At 37.8% G+C, this 23,287-nt stretch overlaps 1 protein-coding gene and 1 long non-coding RNA gene across 6 annotated transcripts in view; one reads left to right on the forward strand and one right to left on the reverse strand.

The window, feature by feature from the left end:
- Positions 1-23,287, reverse strand: part of DNAH12 (dynein axonemal heavy chain 12) — a 185,719-nt gene that overhangs the window by 81,355 nt on the left and 81,077 nt on the right. For both annotated transcript variants that reach the window (XM_027863810.1, XM_027863811.1), the window contains exons 39-42: positions 22,183-22,438; positions 19,805-20,104; positions 19,027-19,205; positions 17,992-18,184 (exon numbers count right to left, since the gene is read on the reverse strand). In XM_027863810.1, the coding sequence (XP_027719611.1) occupies positions 17,992-18,184; positions 19,027-19,205; positions 19,805-20,104; positions 22,183-22,438 (928 nt within the window). The remainder of the gene's footprint in view (positions 1-17,991; positions 18,185-19,026; positions 19,206-19,804; positions 20,105-22,182; positions 22,439-23,287) is intronic.
- LOC114044391 lies at positions 469-19,800 on the forward strand. 4 transcript variants are annotated; one of them, XR_003569227.1, is made up of 3 exons: positions 469-519; positions 613-776; positions 19,748-19,800. It is a non-coding gene; the product is annotated as an uncharacterized LOC114044391 (long non-coding RNA). The 4 variants fall into 4 exon arrangements; XR_003569226.1 differs by lacking the exon at positions 19,748-19,800 and adding an exon at positions 12,216-12,251; XR_003569225.1 differs by lacking the exon at positions 19,748-19,800 and adding an exon at positions 12,213-12,247.

Below are 23,287 nucleotides of genomic sequence, written 5' to 3' on the forward strand. Positions count from 1 at the left end.
CTTATCATTTAGTAGCATATAATTTAGAAGAACAAAATAATCATAAGACTATAAGATTTTTCAAAAGGCTAAATTACCCTTTTTAGCAGAAAGGGGGGACTGACCAGAGGCTAAATTCCCCTTTCTAGCAGCTGGAGAAAGGTTAGCCAGAAGTTAAGCTCCTCTTTCCATTCTTAGTGGATAAGTTCCCTTTTTTTTCTTGAGCTAGAGTCCAAGTTGAGTAAAAGACTCTGCTAAGGATGATAGGGGGAAGAGGGGACTGCTAAATACTGACCACAAGTTCCTCTTTCCCAGGACACTTTCTGGTTACAAAAGGCACCACATGCAGGAAAGGACTTCTGGCATAGGATTAAGGAAGTCTGGGAGAAGCTAACTCATCAGATGACCTGCCTTGTTCATTTGAATTATGTTCAAGTTTCTGTCTTTTTTTTTTTTTAATTCCTCTTTCTTTGTTACAAAAATCAGCTCTGTAAATCATTCCTGTTCTCTGACGTCCGAGGAGTCAGGTAACCTGATTTGGTATGCAAATACTAGCTCTACAAATTACATCACAGATGGCTTGGTAACTTTGTCCTCAGTTTCCTTTATATTTCAGATAATTAATTTTTACAGTTGGCATCCCAGATGGGACCTATGAGATTGACTCCAGACCTCCATAAGTGGTCCTTTCCAAGGAATCTCCCTGAGAGCTCTCTGGTCACTGAGGGACTTCTCTAAAGGCCGTCCTGGAGCCTGGGTCTCTCCACAGCCCAGAACCTAAATTCTTCTGAGCTAAGGTAAGCCTCCACTTTGAGGAAGAAACCACCAACACCACCAAATTTTTTACTCTGCATAAATTAAGTGCAAATTTCTAGGATTCTTTCAAGTTTAAGGTAGCCTCCACTATGGAGAAGAAAAAGGGGTTTTTTTTTTAGGGGAAATCCTCCATATTAGCGGGTAAGAAAGGGTATTTTTGTTTTAGAAAAATCTCTTTACCAGAAGATTATACCCTGGCGAAGAAAAGTTTTTAGAGAAAAAAAACCCCTTTAAGAAGTAAAATAGGCATTCCATTTCTCTTTTAAAAGTTCTCTTTGTTTATGTTTTATCAGAAAACCTAGAAAAAGTATGATTCTCTATTAGGAACTTGTTTTAAATAAACTTAAATTTAAAAAAAAGAACAGGAAAGAAAACTTTGCTAAATTGTGTCTGTCTTAAATATGTGTGTGTATGTGTGTGTGTGTGTGTGTACACGCATCTATCTATATACAAAGTGCACTTTAAATAGGTGAACCCAAATAGCAAATTAGACTAAAGCAAATTGACATTGTTACTAAATTACATTTTCTAACTGATAAGGTTAAAAACATTAACACAAACAGTAAACAGAAGAATTAATCTTGGGCTGACAGCAGGACCCCAGTCATAGGACTGTCATAAGTTATATACTTAATAGAAGAGACAGGTAAGACCCTCATTTCAAAATCTCCTAGAGAAAACTTAGAAATTCAAGCCTGATTTAATGTTGCATCAAGTCTTGTTATATGTTCTATGTGTGTCCGTTTTGTGAATGATAGTACTAAGTTTAGGAATGGTGGGTTCCTTGCTTCGGATAGAAAGGGACCTTCTACAGTTAGGAAAATCTTTATGAGAATGGGAAATCTGTGCTGTCTTCTCTGGACTTTGTGCTAATCTATGCTGGCAGGTGCTCCCAAGCATTTGTTTTGTTCTGTGCTTTTTCTTGCAGTCTAATAAGCCAGCGGGAAAAGACTGAAAAAAAAGTAAGACTTTCCAAAAAGAAGTCTTCAGAAAAGACAAGTCTCTCTTTTCTCACTCTGTTTGTTATACTGGCCACCTTGGAAGTTACAGGGATGAAAGACAGATAAAACAATAATAATAATAAAAATAATCAGAGACTAAATTTGTTATTCTCTACTGGAAAATTCTAAACAAAAATTGTCAGATCATTTATTCCATAAAAAGAACTTTAAAATGACTAGAGGTTGAGTTTAAAGCTGTATTTTGAATTTTAAGAACTGTTTTATTAATCATAGAATCTATTCAGGAAAGATTTGGTGAAACAGAAATTCTGTAAAATTCAGAGAAGTATTAAAATAAGAAGAACTTAGGGAATTGGCACAGGGAGAAATCAGAATACAATACCTGTGAATTAAAAAATTTCACAACTCAGAATTGAAAAAGAAACACATTTGCTAAGCCCTAAAGCAGTTTCAATCAGTCAGTCTCTGAGTCTGAAGTTTTGAGAATCACTCTGTGAAACTGGTTTTAACTTTAGTGTAGATTAAAGGTAGTACTTTAAAACTGTACTTAAAGTTGGGACAAATTTATTACAGGAAGGAAGTGTGAATTTTTATTATTGGAAGGCAGAACAGGAAAACTTCAGGCCATCTTCAAATTCCAAAAGAATAGAAGTAAATAGAGTTGGAATTGATTTACCTTTCTGTTGCTTGCTAGTTTTAAGCAACCAAATTGAAGAAACTTGTTTTGAAATCACAAAGCTGCTGAAAGTAGGTGAAATAATAAACTGTAATAAATTGTTGAGGTGAATTAGAAACACAGTCAAACTTGTGTTGAAACCAGTGGAGGTGAAAATAAGTTCAAAATTGTATTTTAGTAGAACTATAATGAGGAAGACTATAATTGGTTAGCGTAAGAATTACTGAAGTTAGGATACAAGAATATAGTATTATAGGAAAATATAGGAGTGAATTAAGTATATACATACCTAATAGAGGGTGCTCAGAATATAAAAGATTAAATTAAAAGGAATATATGGCTTACAAATATTAGTGAAGAAGAAAGAGGAGGAGGAGAGGAATTATTTTGAGACAAAAGAATCTGAAAATTATTTCAGGATGTTTCTTGCCTCATTGTCAAATATAAATTAAAGCATAAGTACATTGACAATATTGCCCCCTGAAATTTGAAATCTCGGCGGCTGAATGATCCTTGTGAAAGTTGAGATTCTTAAATTACTATCATTAGTAATTATACAGCTATATTTCATTTAGGTGAAAAAGTTAAATTAGTGTGATAAGAATATCTGTTAACTGAAAATCACTAGAAAATTAAAGAAGCTGATACAGTATTGGAAAATATGAAAACTTTGAAAAAGGGAGAAGCAATTAGGAATGAAGGACATTCACAGTCAAGAGCACCAAAATGGAAGCTGCTTTTATAGAATGCTATTAAACTATATATTGAGAATGGAAGACATTTTAATATGAAAAAAAAAACTCCAGTATTTCATTTAGAGTGCATGTATAGTAAATGGTAATATCATCTTATTGTTGTGAGAAGACTAGTACAGACCCTTTAAGATAACAATACCTGTGACATTCCTGGGCCATAGTTGGGCTTTGGCCATGAAACAGGTGGATGAATACTTTTCCAGCATAAAAGAGATTAACTTTGATTTAGAGCATTTTTTCACATGACTATAGATATCTGTAATTTCTTCATCTGAAAACTGCCTGTTCATATCCTTTGATCATTTATCAATTGAGGAATGACCTGTATTCTTATAAATTTGACTTAATTCTCTATATATTTTAGAAATGAGGCCCTTATCAGAGACACTGATTGTAAAAATTCTTTCCCAGTTTTCTGTTTCCCTCCTAATCTTTGTTGCACTGGCTTTGTTTGTGCAAAAACTTTTCAATTTAATGTCATCAAAATTATCCATTTTACATTTCATAATGTTCTCTATCTCTTGTTTAGCCATAAATTCTTCTGTTCTCCATAAATCTGACAGGTAAACTATTCCTTGCTCTCCCAATTTGTTTTTAGTATCAGCCTTTATATCTAAATCATGAACCCATTTTGGCTTTATTTTGTTATATGGTGTAAGATTTTAGTCTATGCTTAGTTTTTGCCATACTTTTTTCCAGTTTTCTCAGCAGTTTTTGGCAAATAGTGACTTCTTATCCTAGAAGCTGGGGTCTTTGGGTTTATCAAATAATAGATTACTATAGTCACTGACTACTGTGTCTTGCTTACCTAACCTATTCCACTGATCCACCACTCTTTCTTAGCCAGTACAAGTAGTTTTGATGATTGCTGCTTTATAATACAATTTAAGATCCAGAATGGCTAGGCCACCTTCTCCAGCATTTCTTTTCATTCATTCCCTTGATATTCTGGACCTTTTGTTCTTCCAAATGAATCTTGTTATTATTTTTCTAGCTCTACAAAACAATTTTCGGTAGTTTGATTGGTATGGCACTGAATAAGTAAATTAAGTAGAATTGTCATTTTTATTATATTAGCTTGGCCTACCCATGAGCAGCTGATGTTTTTTCCAATTATTTAGATCTGACTTCATTTGTGTGAAAAGTGTTTTATAATTGTGTTCATACAGTTCCTGGGTTTGTTTCGGCAGGTAGATGCCTAAATATTTTATAATGTCTACAGTAAGTTTCAATGGAATTTCTCTTTCTGTGGGCATTGTTGGTAATCTGTAAGAGGTTAACTTTGAGAAGTTGATAGATGGCTTCTTCTCCAAAGTCATCAATGAGGAACTAGAAGGGACCTTAAACTCTGCAGTTATGTTCAGTAAGTTGTGTATTTGATTGTCACTTATAAAAACTATAGACCTTAAAGAAATTGGAATAAACCATGAATTTGTAAGCAAAAGGGAACCAAAAAAGGATGACAATATTGTAATTCATTGGTTTTTCTGTTTTAAAAAATGCTATAATGAAAAGGCCAAATATTAAGTCTATAAGCAATCTTGAAGATGAATGGGAAACAGACTATAGAAATTAAGCAAGTCAGTGAAAGTAAGAGAAGCATTGGATACAGTAACAAGAATGGTCTACTTCTGAATGGTTTTTATAAAGTGGAAAAAAAAAGATGACAGTTTGAGTAAACAAGTAAGGATGAGAAATGAATGGGGAGGGAATTTAATGAAAGCTGGAGTCTGCTTTGACCCAGTGTGGAGGCAGGGTTTGAAAGAAAAGGGGCTGAAGTTTGGAAAAAAGGAAGCTTAAGAAATGGTTTTGATCTTACTAAGTAAAGAAATTTTTTAAGGGAATTTAGCTATTTTTTTTTTAGAAGTGCCTTAAGGTACTTTGGTAGGGTTAAGTTAGAAAAATAAAAAGGATTGATTTGGCTCTGTGGGGTATTCAAAGAAAAAAAGAAGCAGTTATGGGGACTGAGGGCGTAACTGTAAGTTGGTTTTTCTTTTTTAATATGAATCAACAAAAAATAATGGACCCTTGGGGCAGTCAGGTGTTGTAGTGGATGGAGCACTGGAAGTCAGGAAGACCTGAGTTCAAATCCAGCCTCAGACACTTGACACTTACTAGCTGTGTGACCCTGGGCAAGTCACTTAACCCCAATTGCTTCATAAAAAAACAAAACAAAACAAAACAAAATGGACCCGTGTGACAAATAAGGTTTAGTTATTGCCACTAGTAACTATAAATCAAAAAGTGATTAAGTTGAAACTTTTATAATTTTATTAGAGAATTTCACCAGTCTTTGCATGTACAAGAAGATAATAATTATAATAATAATTTCTAACTCTCAGTGTAGTTGGAGGAATTAAATTATTCTAAAGCAGTTATTATAATGAACAATGTATAATTGTTGATTATTATTATTGGGTTCTGGATTAAATAACATGTCAAAGATATTAACATGGATGATTTTCTAAGAAGGATAAGCTAAGATTTTATGTAACTGAATAGATGAAATTTACTTGAGAAATTGGGTGTTACGTTTAAAAAACAAAACATGACATTCTTTAGACTTCCAGTTTTCTTTTGGAATTCGGACAAATATTAGACATATGATTAGAAATGTGACTCATCTTTTAATTGGGAAAATGTTTTTAAGAACACACTGTTATGTGAAATTTTTCTGAGATATTGTGAAATGCTATTAGTGTAGGCCTTATCACATTTTCCTATTGAATTACTAAAGTGAATGTGATAACAATCTTTGAAAATAAATGGTAATCATGAAGTACTTTTTGCCTTAAATTCTTATAATTTTTGCCTTAAATTCTCATAATTTAATAGGAGGTTTGAAGACCACCACCCCCTACCCCAACCAGAGTTGTCATCTGAATTTGTAACTGTGCTTGGGAAAAAGTTACTTTGAAATGGGTTAAACTGATACCATTTGGCTAAAGTAAGTGTAATATCTTGTGAATTAGCCTCTTAAAATATAGCAAAAAAAAGAAACCTATTAAATATTTAATGAGTTATAGTTTCCTCTAAACTTGCCAACTAAAGGGAATGACTTCAGTCTTACTATTTCTAACTGCCCTATAGCAAGTGGTTCAAGTCATAACTGAGAAACTGAAAACTAAACATTCTTAAAGTACTACAAAGATGGCGGCGTAAAAAGGTAGTCGCTCTCACCTTCCCCTATCAACCTCTGAAAACCCAGAAAATATCACCCCAGAAAAAACCCTGGAACAGCAGAACCAGAAGAATGACAGGGAGCAGCAGTGCAGTAGCCCAGGTAGCTTGAGGGATTAACAGAAAAGGCCCCTCTTACCCTGGGGAAAGGGGAGCAGTACTGAACGGGAGGCATCCCAGCTAGCTGGCATAAAGACTCACTTTAGCACACCAGGAGGAGATCCTGGTGCCTCAGCATTCTCCAGCAAACGGGTTTCCCAGTGCCTCAGTAAAAATAAGGAAAGCAGCACTGCAAGGGGCCCCAGGCAGGTAAACACACTGCAGCTAAAAAAAGCTCTAAAAGGAACTGAAGAAAGCTAAAGGAAAGGAAAAGCAGGCCAACTTTGAATTGCCTGAAAGTTCCAGCCGTGCTGATTCCAGCCCAACACCAGGTAAGCTGCTAGAATCCTACAGCCTCCAATTGCCAACATGAGGCCCCAGCACACAAAGCCGGTGACCAACAAACCCACATCGGCAACATCAAAAGGGAATATGAACTGGTCTGAAGCCCAAAAAAGCCTTCTTAGAAGAGCTCAAGAAGGATTTTAAAAGTCAAATGAGAGAGGTAGGGGAGTCCTTAAAAAATACAATTGGCCAACTCAAAAAAAAAAAAATACACCGAAGAAAACAAATGCCTTAAAAATACAATTGGCCAACTGGAGAAGGAAGTACAAAAACTAACAGAAGAAAACAATTTGTTAAAAATTAGAATTGGACAAATGGAAACTAATGACTCCATGAGAAAACAAGAATCAGTCAAACAGAAACAAAAAAATGAAAAAATAGATGAGAACGTAAAATACCTCATGGGTAAAACAACTGACCTGGAAAATAGATCCAGGACAGACAATTTAAAAATTATTGGTCTACCTGAAAATCATGTAAAAAAGCCTGGACAGTATCTTTCAGGAAATCATAAAGGAAAACTGCCCTGAAATCCTAGAACCAGAAAGTAAAATAACCATAGAAAGAATCCACCTCTCACTGCCTGAAAGAGATCCCAAATTGAAAATGCCAAGGAATATAATAGCCAAATTCCAAAATTATCAGATCAAAGAGAAAATACTGCAAGCAGCCAAAAAGAAACAATTTAAATATTATGGAACCACAGTCAGGATTACACAGGACCTTACAGCTTCTACATTAAAAGACCATAGGGCGTGGAATATGATATTCCATAAAGCAAAAGAGCTTGTATTGCAGCCAAGGATCAACTACCCAGCAAAAATGAGCATGATCTTTCAGGGGAGGAGATGGATATTCAACGAAATAGGGGACTTCCAAACCTTCCTGATAAAAAGACCAGAGCTTAACAAAAAATTTGATCTTCAAGTACAAGATTCAAGAGAGACATAAAAAGGTAAATGGGATAGAAAGATACAATATGTTGTTAATAAGGGCAAACTCTTTACATCCCTACAAGGGAAGATGACACTTGCAACTCTTGAGAACTGTATTGTCATTACACCATGTTGAAAGAGTATACATAAAGGGGGTAGATATAAGTTGACGTTGATGTAATGAAAAAAAATCTAATCAAGTGGGTTAAATGGATCCAAGTAAGTGGATTAGTCTGATCTAAGAATATGTACTAAGAAAGGAGGAGGCAGAAGAGGGTAAATTACATTACAGGAAAAGACACAAAAAGCTATTCCAGCAGAGGGAAAGAAAGGAGGGGGATGAGCATTGTTTGAACCTTACTCTCATCAGATTTGGCTCAAGAAGGGAATAACATAATCAGTTAGGTATAGAAATCTTAACTTGCCCTATAGGCAGTAGGAGGGAAAAGGGGAAAGAAAAGGGAGAGGGGATAGAAGGGAGGGAAGAAGCAGTAAGGATAAAGGCGAAGAAAAGGGAAGAGGCTAATAGAAGGGAGGAGGGATTGAAGGAGGTGGTGGTCAAAAGCAAAACACTAGTGGGGGGGAAGAGAAAGGAGAAAGAAAAGCATAAATGGGGGAGGGGGGAAGGATGGAGAAAAAGACACAGATAGTAATCATAACTGTAAATGTGAATGGGATGAACTCTCCCATAAAACGGAAGCCTGTAGGAGATTGGATTAAAAACCATAATCCTACAATATGTTGTTTACAGGAAACACATTTGAAAAAGAGTGACACATACAGGGTAAAGGTAAAAGGCTGGAGCAGAATATATTATGCTTCAGCTGAAGTAAAAAAAGCAGGGGTAGCAATCCTGATCTCAGACAAAGCAAAAGCAAAAATAGATCTTATCACAGGAGAAAAGGAAGGAAACTACATCCTGCTAAAAGGCACCATAGACAATGAAGTAATATCATTACTAAACATATATGCACCAAATGGTATAGCATCCAAATTCTTAGAGGAGAAGTCCAGGGAGTTACAGGAAGAAATAGACAGCAAAATTGTACTACTGGGGGACCTCAACCTCCCCCTCTCTGAACTAGATAAATCTAACCACAAAATAAACAAGAAAGAAGTTAAGGAGGTGAATAGAACGTTAGAAAAGTTAGGTATGATAGACTTGTAGAGAAAACTGAATGGAGATAGAAAGGAATATACTTTTTTCTCAGCGGTACATGGCACATACACAAAAATTGACCATGTACTAGGGCATAAAAACCTCACAATCCAATGCAGAAAGGCAGAAATAGTAAATGCATCCTTTTCAGATCATGATGCAATAAAAATTATATGTAATAAAGGACCATGGAAAGATAGACTAAAAAATAATTGGAAACTAAATAGTCTAGTCCTAAAAAAAGATTGGGTCAAACAACAAATCATAGAAACAATCAATAATTTCATTCAAGAGAATGACAATAACGAGACAACACACCAAAACTTATGGGATGCAGCAAAAGCAGTTCTTAGGGGAAGTTTTATATTTCTAAATGCTTACACAAATAAAACAGAAAAAGAGGAGATCAATGAATTGGGCATACAACTAAAAAAACTAGAAAAAGAACAAATTAAAAATCCTCAATTAAAATTAGAAATACTGAAAACCAAAGGAAAAATTAAGAAAATTGAAATTAAGAAATCTATTGAACTAATAAATAAAACTAAGAGCTGGTTTTATGAAAAAACTAACAAAATAGATAAAACTTTGGTTAATTTAATTAAAAAAAAGAAAGAAGAAAACCAAATTACTAGTATCAAGAGTGAAAAGGGTGAAGCTACCACCAAGGAAGAAGAAATTAAAACAATAATTAGGAATTATTTTGCCCAACTATATGCCAACAAATTTGATAATCTCAGTGAAATGGATACATATTTACAAAAATATAAATTGCCCAGATTAACAGAAGAGGAAGTAAAATACTTAAATAACCTCATCTCAGAAAAAGAAATTGAACAAGCCATTGATGAACTCCCTAGGAAAATATCTCCAGGGCCAGATGGATTTACATGCGAATTCTATCAAACATTTAAAGAACAATTAATTCCAATACTATATAGACTATTTGGGGAAATAGGTGAAGAAGGAGTCTTACCAAATTCTTTTTATGATACAAATATGGTGCTGATACCTAAACTACGAAGAGTCAAAACAGAGAAAGAAAATTATAGACCAATTTCTCTAATGAATATAGATGCAAAAATTTTAAACAAAATATTAGCAAATAGATTACAGCAACTTATCCCAAGAATAATACACTATGACCAGGTAGGATTTATACCAGGAATGCAGGGCTGGTCCAATATTAGGAAAACTATCAGCATAATTGAGCATATCAACACCAAAACTAACAGAAACCACATGATCATCTCAATAGATGCAGAAAAGGCTTTTGACAAAATACAACACCCATTCCTATTAAAAACACTAGAAAGCATAGGTATGGATGGAGTCTTCCTTAAAATAATCAATAGCATCTATCTAAAACCTTCAGCAAGCATAATATGTAAGCTACAAGCATTTCCAATAAGATTGAGGGTGAAACAAGGATGTCCATTATCACCATTGTTATTCAATATCGTACTGGAAATGTTAGCTGTAGCAATAAGAGAAGAAAAAAAAATCGATGGTATTAAAATAGGCAAAGAAGAAACAAAGCTATCACTCTTTGCAGACGACATGATGAGATACTTACAGAATCCTAGAGAATCAAGCAAAAAACTACCTGAAATAATAAACAACTTTAGCAAAGTTGCAGGCTATAAAATAAACCCACATGAATCATTGGCATTTCTATATATTATCAACAAAGCCCAACAGCAAGAGATAGAAAGAGAAATTCCATTAAAACTTACTGTAGACATTATAAAATATTTAGGAGTCTACCTCCCGAAACAAACCCAGGAACTCTATGAACACAATTACAAAACACTTTTCACACAAATAAAGTCAGATCTAAATAATTGGGAAAACATCAGTTGCTCATGGGTAGGCCGAGCTAATATAATAAAAATGACAATTCTACCTAAGCTAATTTACTTATTCAGTGCCATAACAATCAAACTACCAAAAAATTATTTTATAGAGTTAGAAAAAATAACAACAAGGTTCATTTGGAAGAACAAAAGGTCCGGAATATCAAGGGAACTAATGAACAGAAACTCAGGGAAGATGGCCTAGCCATTCCAGCTCTTAAATTGTATTATAAAGCAGCTATCATCAAAACTGCTTGGTACTGACTAAGAAATAGAGTGATAGATCAGTGGAATAGGTTAAGTATGCAAGACACAGTAGTCAATGACTATAGTAATCTATTATTTGATAAACCCAAAGACCCCAGCTTCTGGGATAAGAACTCACTCTTTGAAAAAAACTGCTGGGAAAACTGGAAAAGAGTATGGCAGAAACTAGGCATAGACCAAAATCTCATACCATATACCAAAATAAAGTCAAAATGGGTTCATGATTTAGATATAAAGGCTGATACTATAAGCAAACTGGGAGAGCAAGGAATAGTTTACCTGTCAGATTTATGGAGAACAGAAGAATTCATGACCAAAAAGGAGCTAGAGGACACTACGAAAAGCAAAATGGATAATTTTGATTACATTAAATTGAAAAGTTTTTTGCACAAACAAAGCCAATGAAACTAAGATTAGAAGGAAGGTAGAAAATTGGGAAAGAATTTTTATAACCAGTCTCTCTGATAAGGGCCTCATTTCTAAAACATATAGAGAATTAAGTCAAATTTATAAGAATATAAGCCATTCCCCAATTGATAAATGGTCAAAGGATATGAACAGACAGTTCTCAGATGAAGAAATTGAAGCCATCTATAGTCATATAAAAAATGCTCTAAATCACTATTCATTAGAGAAATGCAAATCAAAACAACTCTCAGGTACCACATCACACCTATCAGATTGGCCAACATGACAAAACAGGAAAATGATAAATGTTGGAGAAGATGTGGGAAAATTGGAATACTAATGCATTGTTGGTGGAGTTGTGAAATGATCCAACCATTTTGGAGAGCAATTTGGAACTATGCCCAAAGGGCTATAAAAATGTGCATACCCTTTGACCCAGCAATAGCACTTCTAGGGCTATATCCCAAAGAGATCATACAAAAGGGAAAAGGACACACATGTACAAAAATTTTCATAGCAGCTCTTTTTATGGTGGCAAAGAATTGGAAATTGAGAGGATACCCATCAACTGGGGAATGGCTGAGCAAGTTATGGTATATGAATGTGATGGAATACTATTGTGCTATAAGAAATGATGAACAGGCTGACTTCAGAAAAACCTGAAAAGACTTGTATGGTCTGATGCTGAGTGGAGTGAGCAGAACCAAGAGAGCGTTGTACACAATAACAGCCACGCTGTGCGATGACTAATATTGATAAACTTAACTCTTCCCAGCAGTACAAGGATCTAAGACATCTCCAGAGGCCTCATGATGGAAAATGCTATCCACATCCAGAGAAAGAACTATGGAAGCTGAATTACTTTTTTTTTCTTCTCTTCTGTTAAGTTTTGCTTCCTCTTTCTGATGGTTCCTCCTATTGGTTTTAATTTTTACTTACAACATCACTAATGTGAAAATATGTTTAATAGGAGTGTAAACGTATAGCCTATATCAGATTGTGTGCCATCTTCGGGAGGATGGTGGGGAGAAAGGAGGAGAAAAATTTCAAACTCAAAAGCATATGGAAGTGATTATTGATAAATCAAAATAAATTAATTTTTAAAAATTAAATAAATAAAAGTACTACAGAAAAGCAGGCCTCTGACATTCTTTAAAGTAAACTTTAAGAACCAGAAGAAAAGAATCCCTGGCATGTGGTAAACACCATGTAAATGAACTATTGCTACCTCTTTAAGTGGTTGCTTGGTGTCCTCCACTCTTGAAGAAGACCAAGATGGCATCACTGTGCTAGAGTCAGGTTATACTGCAACCGACTGTGGCTGATCAGACTAATACGATCTCAGACTGCTCTACGACAGGTCAGGCACAAATAGTCCATGTGGCATTTGGGGTGGATTTTCCAAATTTGCACATTTCTCGTTTCTTTTGAGCTACTTCAATTTTGCTTTTCTCATAGAGCGCAACACCTTCTCTGATGTGGGCAAGCCATGCGGGGAGGTCCTGTGCCAGTGTCCCCCATGTCACAATCAATCCCAATGTTCTTTTTGGGGGGGGGGGCTAGGCAATGGGGTTAAGTGACTTGCCCAAGGTCACACAGCTAGTAAGTGTTATGTGTCTGAGGCCAGATTTGAACTCAGGTCCTCCTGAATCCAGGGTCGGTGCTCTATCCACTGTGCCACCTAGCTGCCCCAATCCCGACGTTCTTAAGAGAGACCTTGAGAGTGTCCTTATATCGCTTCTTCTGACTACCATGTTAACATTTGCCCTGTGTGAGTTCTCCATAAAATAATCTTTTTGACTGTAATTGCTTCACACATGATAACTCTATACTGGGTTTTAGATGTTATTGGCGTATTATATTATTATAACTTAATATTATATCAATATATCAATATTATATGTTATCATATATTAATAAAATATCAAAGGAGATAGGAACAATGATTTTCCCTGTAAAACAATTTTAAAATGCATTCCGTGAATTATTGTCATCTGACTAGTAATAAGATTTCATGTTTTAAATTGACTAGTAATAAGTTTCATGTTTTAAATACTTATATAGAGTATGCAAAATTTTCTCTTGTAAAAAAAAGCTATAGATCATATGTCTGTTATGGAATGTGACTAATATCTTTGAATACTGTCAATATTTAATGAGACATTTTTGTTCTAAGAAAATAAAAATAATGACAATGTCTTACTGTTGGGAAAAAAGCATAGTAAAATCCTCTTCAAAGCTCTTTGTCCAGGAGGGTCCTTAGGACCAGTCCTGCTGACCTGTTACGAAACTCTGATGTGCTGCAGTTTGAGAAGCTAGGCCTCTCCCAGCGAAAGTAGGAAATTTAGGAGTCAAATTTTAAATAATATGTGAATTTCACCTGGGATCATTTAAGAAAATCATGAAATGATATCTGTTAATAATTAGCATGTAGAAAAGTGACATTTCTGAACGACTGTTTCACTATGTATAAACCAGTGTTCTTTGTATTCAAGTAAAACTCCAGAATGTAGTATTTGCACTGCTTGTCCAACTTAGACAACATTCCACCAGCTTGCCTCGCCATCATTTCCCATGAGAGTTGCTCCCTTCAACCTACTTGGGAGGTTAAAGTTTTTTCTAGAATATAGAGTGGTTTTGATATTGGCCAGCTGTATTCTGAAGCCCACCCAAAGTGGCCCCTTCCTTTATCCTATCTGCACAGCAGACAAAGGGGGAGATTTAGAACCTATCACATCTTTATTTAGATATACTTTAGAGTATAGATAGATACATGTGGTGAATTTTGTCTCCAACAACTATAATGAATATATGAAAACTTTATCTGTTAATGAATAGTGTATGAATTTGAACAAATACTGTTAATGATTATTGTCACATGAACACGATAATTACAGCTTGTCCTAACGTGATTAGTGAAGTATACTTTTGGGGGACTTTAATTTGATCTACTTCTAAGTTTTGGTTTCAGGTATAAATATCTGACTTCTCATAAGGCTACTAATTCATCATTTAAGAAAAATATTAGCAGTTTACTGGGAGAGGCATCTGTGAACTCCCATCAATGGATATCTCTCCCTGGGAAATAGCTGGGGTGGGGAGGGAACCCAAACTTAGGAAGGCTAAGGTAAGGACCCACCTAACTCAGGTTCCCGTACAAGATATTTTCCCACCCGGCTAATTCTGATCAATTGCTGCCTATGACTCATACCTGAAATCAAACAGAATTAATGCTGCTGTGTCCCTGCCTTTCTCCTCACACAGCAAATTCCATTAATAAGGGTAAGTATAAAATGATGCCTCATTATTTTCATTGTAATAAACTTAAGAGATAAACCTTATTGGTGACTTCTGACTTAAACTAGTACAGTAGTACTACTATAATAAGAAATCATTTTGAATTGTCATTTGAACCACAAGTAGTAACAGAGACCATCAGGCCTTATAATTTATGGATTATACTATAACATCCTTTCATTATGCTAATATGGTAATATCCTCAAAGGGGGCGAATTAGTGGGAGATGTGACACAATTTTCAAAAATGGATTAAGAATTTTACGTGATAATTGTGAAGAGTATGAAACTATTTTCCTATTTGAAGCATCTATCTGATAATTTTAAGCGAGAGACTCATTTTCCAATTCAGGCCCTCATGATGTAACAATTAAAATTCTCTGAAGTTTCGGTGAATTATGTGGTGATCCTTCTTATAGCTCTATTTTATATTGAGTTTGTATTAAGTTTTCCTACATGCTCCTGGAACCTGAGAAGAAAATCTGGAAGGGAGAAGCCTCTTCAGAGCTGTCCTAAGAATGTGGCTCATCCCAGAAAGGTACATCTGGAATGTACCTTTCCTACAATTATACAGCAGGCTGACAGAACTCCACAGGGTGTGGCTGAGGTATAGAATAGACATTTAAACTTTTCCATCCACATCAAGGATTCCTAGTAAGCGGTAGAATTCCACAAAGGACTTTGTTCTCTTTTCCCATGTACTGTTACTTTTCCATGAAAGGGACTGCCCCCTGAAAATTCTGTCAAGGCGCCAGACAAGGCTTTAACGTATAGGAGAGCCCAATCACTTTGTGAAATTGTACCAAGGCCATCAATCCTAGCACTATGGCCCACAGGCCTCTCGTATAATAACTCGGTAATGAATGATGGTGAGTCTAGACTACATAATCAGGTATGATATAAACTGCTCATTGGGACCCATAGATGTTGGATATGTCGCCAGGTCCACCTAAGCACCCCAAATCAGGGGCGCCTATTCCTGTCCACATACTTTTGTGTTAATAATGATGATGATGATGATGATGATGACTGATGATGATCACCAAAGCTAATAGGAGAAATTGCCCCCCATACAGCCTAAAAAAATGTCTCATAGTAGGAATGGATCTAGCAAAAAGGGTCAGAATAGGACCCCCAATTGAAATCTTGATTGAAGAATTCCCTTTACCTGAGATGGAAGCTATTGTTTCCCATTCCACTGCCAAAGATTTGTTAGTGGAAATAGGGCAAACAGCCCTGAGTTTGCAGTCATACTCAGACCTTTGAAGGACACTGATTATTAAAAACATATACCACCTGAAGGAGTTTGAGTCTCTGCTTAAGTGATACATGATGAAATTACTTCCTTTGGATCAAAGTGGGGAATTGACAAGGAAATCAGCTATTATTGAGCTTTGAATTCATTTTTGGTTTGATTATAGAATTAAACTCCTTTCTTTAGGAAAAGCTAGCACTAACAGCTAAGCCAGACTAACACAGATAATGTCTTAAATCTAGATTACCTATAGATTTGGTGAATAGATAGACTGAGAAGACTTTATAACTTAGTAGCAGATAATTTAGAATAAGACATACTATAATAATCATAGGCTAACTCTTTTAACAAGCTAGGTTTCCCTTTCTGGCAGAAGGCAGGCGTTGACCAGAGGCTAAGTTCCCCTTTCTGGCTGCTGACGAGGTTAAGCCGCCCCGAGCCTTAGCCAGAGGTTAAGCCCCCCATTTTTTCTTGAGCTAGAGTCTGAGCTGAGTAATGTACTCTGCTAAGGATGATGGGGAGGGTCTACTGCTAACTACTGGCCAAAAGCTCCTCTTTCCCAGGACACTTTCTGGTTACAAAAGGCATCACCTGCAGGACAGGATTTCTGGCATAGGATTAAGAAAGTCTAGGAGAAACTAACTCATCAAGTGACCTGCCTTGTCCAATTAAATTATGTTCAAAACAAGTTTCTGTCTTTTTTTATTCCCCTTTTTTGTTATAAAAATCAGTTCTGTAAATCACTCCTGATCTCCGATATCTGAGGAGTCAGGTGACCTGATTTGGTATGCAAATACTAGCTCTGCAAAATTAAATCATAGATGGTTCAGTAACTTTGTCCTCAGTTTCCTTTTTGTTCCAGATAATTAATTTTAACAGTGGCCAAGAAAAAATCCCCCTTTATGTGCTGAATGTTTATGTATAGAAATACGAGCTTTGCTGAGTATGTAAGAAGTTGGGGGATACAATGGCTTGGCTTCCCCATACACAGCTTCATCCCTGATCTGCTCCTGGTGGGCAAGGTAGGGACTAGGAATCCTATAACTCAGACAAAAGTCAAGGACCAAGCCAGCCTCTGCTCCAAGCCACCAGCCCACAAGGAACTCAGGTAAGTCAGTTTCCTCCAGCCCCTTGTGGCACTCTCATACGAACAGGGACCCCAAAAAAGGACCCTGGTTCAAAGCTCAAATAACCCTCAGTGTGTAGATGGAGGGATAGTATCAATAACTAGCCGTGGCTGAGGCTCCCAAGCTGGCTCTCAAGGCTGCAATCTGCCCGGGCCATGTATCTGCCCCAAGTGAGTATCCTCAGCTAGGTTGTGGGAGTCCTGGGGTCATTCACTGAGAGCAGCAGTTCCCACATTCAGATGAAAGAGTCAGTCCTTCATTCCCAAAGCTGTAAGTTCTGTGTGTCCTGCTGCAGCAGAGACCACCAATCCAGGACAAGTGTGACAACGCCTTATTCCCCTCATGATCCCCACTATACAAACCAGTTGGACTGCTGCTGCGTTATACTCCTATTTCTACCAGCACTATGGCCAGGGGTCTTCTGCAAGACCAGGCTATTGGGATTTCCATCCCTTTCTGTTCCTCCCCCAGCTATTCCTCATCCTGGCCACCATTTTAAGAACCAAAATGAAGCCATGTGTAGATCCAGAGAATCACAGAATCTTAGCATCAGAATGGCCTCTGCAGCAGCATCTCTTACGGCCTATTAATTTAGACTCCCAACTACACCCCTGAAGGGCAGACAGCTAAGACTCTGTGAGCCTTCTGCTAATCACTGAGAAGATAACAACCCATATTTGGCCACCTTCTCCTCTCTTTCCTCAGCTGTGAAAAGAGGAGCTTGGACTAGGTGATCTCTAACACCCTATCTATACATAAAAAGTTTTTCACTTGTGACATCACTATTCCAGGTGGCTTTCCAATCCATGCGCTTTCTTATTGGTAGAGGGCTCTCTTGAAAAGCATTCTTGGTAGAAGACTTGAGAATCATTTTACCTTGAGGTCATCTCTCCATTCATTCATTCCATAGCTCTTGGAAATTTCTGGTTGAAACATATGCATTTTTGCCATAGATGTGGCAAGACGGGTCATAGATTGGCGGCCACTTCCTCCCAGACCAACCAGTAAAGCATTTCCACCAGACTGCTTCAGGATGCGGCAAATTCGAGATAGGTGTTCCAACACATACCTGCCATGAAACCATCATCAATAAACACGTGGATGTCAAGTGGAATGAATTTGTTTTATCACATAGCCATAGTTTATGTGTCTTAGGAGACTACGTTACCTACCTAATAAGAAGGCTACTGCTGATGATTAAAAAAAAAAAGTATGACTTTTAAAGAGCAGTTTCAGTTGGATAATTTGGAGGCAAAGGAAAAAATAATTAAGAGTTATCTCTAGAACAGGGGTTCTAAACTGGGGTCCATAGACAGAATTCAGGGGGTTCATGAATTTGGGAGAGATAAACTCAGGTCTTCCTGAGGTCCAGTGTTCTATCCATTGGGCCACTTGGCTATTTCTGGAACTAGAAAGAAACCTTAGAGACTATCGAATCCAACCCCTTCATTTTATAGATTAAGGAAATACATTTAGAAAAGTTAAGTAACTTGCCTTGTGTCTAAAATGGAATTTATACCCGTCTTATTGACTCCAAATTCAAAGCCCTGTCCACGACACCACACCACCTCTCCCTCCACAGAGAATGCATTCAGTATTTGGGAAGTCTTCCTCTATCAACCAATTAATAAACATTTATTTGGCACACATCACAAGAGCCCACTCTCAGCAATTACCTAACATGCACTTCCTTCAATCATGGCAATACTGGATAAGAACAGGATTACTGTTTGTTCATCAATCACTCATTGATACCATAACCTCTGTGTAACAAATGGAGGGATCCTTTCACCTACCAAAATGATGACTGGAACAGCAACGGGTTAATCAATCTAAAAATGCCTGGCAGCACCTAGGAGGCCCTTAATAATGCATGGCAGGAGACTGAAGGGTTGGGACCAATGGACGCACCTGAAAATGACAAGGTTCATTCTCGTCTTGTGAGTCTGGTTATATTCTTCCAAACACTGCTCCACCACATCACTGAAATGCTTCACATTTGGAATTTCTATGTAAATTCTTTCATCTCCTTCAAGATCTGGATTCATGTAATCTCCAAACAGGAGACTTCTTAAATCTTCCTCTTTTACCTAGAATACACAAGAGAGCAAATTTCAAAATTTTTTACATTTCAAATGATAATAGCTAACATTTAGATTGCACTTGAAGGTTTGCAAGGCACTGTACATATATTAGCTCATTTGATCCTTACAACATCCCTGGGAGGTCATTACTATTATTATTCCCATTTTACAGAGGAAATTGAGACTAAAGGAAATGAAGTGACTTGCTCAAGGTCACACAACAGCTACTAGGAGTCTGAGGCTAGATTTGAACTCAGGTCTTCCTGACTTCAAGCCCAGTACTCTATGAGCTGTGGCACCCCCCCCCCCACAGCCTTTTACACACTTTTCATCCAACCAGTGCTTTCTTGCAGGAGTTCTTAACTTGGCTAACTGTTCTTTGCTATAATTGATTCCTTCTGAAATCTGCTCTATTTTATCTTGGGAATTTACAAACACAATTTCGAGGGGTCCATGGGCATCACCAGGCTGCTGGAGGGGCCCATGACATAAAAAAAAATATTGATCATCTTTTTTCTTTCTTTTAATTTGGCCTATGCTTGTGGAAGACCCCACCAGATCAAACCATTGCTTGGCGGTGCCTCTGTGGCCAGATATCTCCTCACCGGGGCATTCTCCTTCCTCAGGTGTGAGAAGACGGTGTCAAAGTTCTCTTTGAAGTGGTCCTTTATGACGGCCTTGATCAGCTGAAACAGCCACGCTCTGTCATAGTCATCCACCAAGCGGTCGTAGAACACGCGCAGGACCTCATGGACAAAGAGCCGCACCATTGTGTGCTTGCTCTCCACCACTTCCTTACTGATGAGCAGACAGCCCAAGATGACCCGGGAGAAATCCCGCAGGTTGAATGTGTAGTGAGACTTGGCCGGGGTGGGCAACAGATTCTCCATGGACCGTTTATAGATCTTGAGATACAGAGAGGAAAAAGAAGTCATGAAACAGAAATAGAGCAATTGTAATCACTAAATCCATCTGTCTATAACATACTGAGTCTGACATTTAGCATATTGAGACTCATTGACAAATTATGTAATAATAATAATTGACATTGAGCATGTCGAGACTCATTGACAAATTATGCAATAATAACTGACATTTAGCATATTGAGACTCATTGAGAAATAATGTAATAATAATCATTGACATTTAGCATGTCAAGACTCATTAACAAATAAAGTAATAATAATGACATTTAGCATGTTGAGACTTGTTGACAAATTATGTAATAATAATAATTGACATTTAGCATATTGAGACTCGTTAACAAACTATGTAATAATAATCACTGACATTTGTCACACTTTAATGTCTGTAATACTCTTTATAGGCATTTTCTCATCTGAGTCTCACAATCATGTGAGTTAAACACACCAGGAAGAATTATCCCTGTTTTGTATGTGAGAAAAATGAGGTTTAGGGACATTTAAGTGATTTATGAATGAATGAATGAAAATGCATTTATTAAGTGCTTCCTGTGCCAGGCACTGTACAAAAACAAACAAAAATGAAAGTCTGTCCTCAAGGAGCCAACTTAAGGTGATAGAAGATAACACATAAAGGGGGATGGAGGGGCAGGCGGTACCAAAGGAACCCAGATTTTGACTTAGTTTGGAAATGGCAGAGAAGTAGGGGAAGGCCTGATTCCAAGCAAGATAAGATGAAAGGTCACCTACTGGAGCCAAGAGTTCAAAGAACTGAGTTCTAATTCTTGGAGGAGGCTCACACACACATATTAAGTGTCTGAGGCTGGATTTAAACTCAGGTCTTCCTGACTCCAGGCCCACTGCTCTACCCACCTAGCAGCCTAATTTTACATATGAGGAAACTGACTGAGCTTTGCCCGATGGGTTAATGGCCCTCCCTGTGTCAATAAAGAGGGAGCCAAAATTCAAATTGTTTTTAAAAATTCAAGGCAGCAGATCAGGAGACTATATGTGGCAGTCTGATTTGTTTTTGGCAGACACTTACCACTAACAGAGGAATGGGAGGATTTCCATGGCTCCTGGCAGCTACTGCGGACCCAATGAACCTGGAAGATTTTCTATTCCTGGGATCACAGTCCTAAAGTTCTGCCTCTCCATGCCCCAGTACTAAGTCTCTAAAGGAATTGTTTGGGCAGTTAATAAGTATAGTATCACGGAATCATGGACTCAGAGCTTGCAAAGACCCTTGGAGGTCACCAGATCCTACAGGTTAAATGACTTGCAGCTAAAGTATCTGAGGAAGGATTTGAACCCAGACCTTCTTGACCAGCACACATTGAGTTCCCTATCCACTATGGCACACTGCCTCCTAAGAACATTTCCTTGTACTTAAAAGCAAAAAGGGTTATGTCTCTTCCAGAGTTGGAACTACAAAATTCTTCACTAGGGCACAAGCATTAAGGGAATGGTCGAATGCCAGAGGGCAGAGGACCATTTAATGTAGGGGAACAGTCAGATGAGAGGAGTAGGTCGACAGGTAAAGTCATACCAGGAGGGCAGGCAGTCCATGCCCTAGAGAGGAGATTGAGGGGAAACATGGGCCCATGAAAGGGGCCTTACTGCCATGATACTGTGAGTATGGTGGCCCCAGTTTAGGAGAGAGGGAGATGGTATTATGCAATGGCAAAGAGTACCAGGAGATACGGAAGGCAAAGCACAGGGATGGCTGACACCATTTCCCAGGAGGAAGTCAGTGGCCTGAGACAAAACCCAGTTAACCTCACACTAGTTATGGCTCTTCTGACTGGTCTGATCAAGCCTGCAGGCAAGCCCCTGCTGCTACTGGCAACCTCATTGATCAACATTTATTAAGCACATACTATGGGCCAGGCACTGCGCTAAGCACTAAGCAATCAAAGGAGTTGCCTGCTGAAAAAGATAAAATGGCATACCTCCTTCTCCAACCTGTGAGGAGAAGGGCGGAGGGGAGCCCAACAAAGGACCTATGGGAGTCCAAACAGTCTGTCCCCAAGGGTTCTCATACAGCATGGGTCACTCACCTCCATAGTCCCACTGACAATTTGATTTCCAACAGCAAAGTACTCTGGCATGAACTCACGAGTCCTTAGGTAGAAAGCAACAATGGCAGAGAAGATCCTGACCATGGTTTCATCACTGAAGGTGTTAATGGAGCAAATGTTAAAATGGCGGATGAATCGAGGTGTGACGGGATTCCTCCCCCCACCTGGTGGGCCCATGGCAGCAATCAACTGTATGTCGATCAGTAGAATTTTAGTCGTGTCCTTCAAATCATACCTTCAAAGATTTCAAATCACACAAATATTTCAAAATCCCCCAAAAGACATCTCTGATTTTCTCTTATCTTACAGAACGGCGGACCCATTTCTCAACCAACCCCAATATGAGGACCCATGGTTAGACAAAGGATAATAATAATAAGCAGTTAGATTTATACCATATTTAAATGTTTGCAAAGTGCTCAACCTAGCTTAACTCGTTTGATCTCCACAATAACCCTGAGAGAGAGGTGTTACCGTTGTCCCTGGTGTACAGATGAGGAAGCTGAATCAGATAGAGGTTAAGTGACTAGATCATACACACCTATTAAGAGCCTGAGGCAGAATCTGAACCCAGGTCTTCCTGACTCAAGTCCAGTCCCCTATCCACCATGCCACACTGCCTCCTCAAAACTGGGGCAAGAATTACCCAGCAATCAGAGTATGCCATCTGAGCTGGTGGAGAAAGCACAGGGCCTGAGTTTGCTCACTGTAAAATGAGCTGGAGGAGAAAATGGCAAACCATTCCAACGCTGCCTAACCAATGCATGACATTCATTGCCCCTGAGCTGGAAGGGTCCTTAGCGGCCATCCAGTGTCTTCATTTGACAGATGAAGAAGACTGAGGCCTAAAGAAGTTAATGACTTGCCCAAGATCACACAGGGATTGAGTGTCAAAGCTAAGATGTGAACTCGGATCTCATGATTCCAAGTTCTTTGCTCTTTCCTCTCTCCAAGAACTGGTTAGGAGAGAGAAAAAATGGTGGGGAAGGAGGGAGGGAGAGGGGGAGAGAATAAAACTAGTCCATCCTGTACTGGAGAGAAAACTGCAGCAACAGGGAGCAAAGAAGTAGGGAAAAAATGGTGT

This window comes from Vombatus ursinus, unplaced genomic scaffold (assembly GCF_900497805.2).
Source record: "Vombatus ursinus unplaced genomic scaffold, bare-nosed wombat genome assembly UNPS02014773.1, whole genome shotgun sequence".
Lineage (NCBI taxonomy): Eukaryota > Metazoa > Chordata > Mammalia > Diprotodontia > Vombatidae > Vombatus > Vombatus ursinus.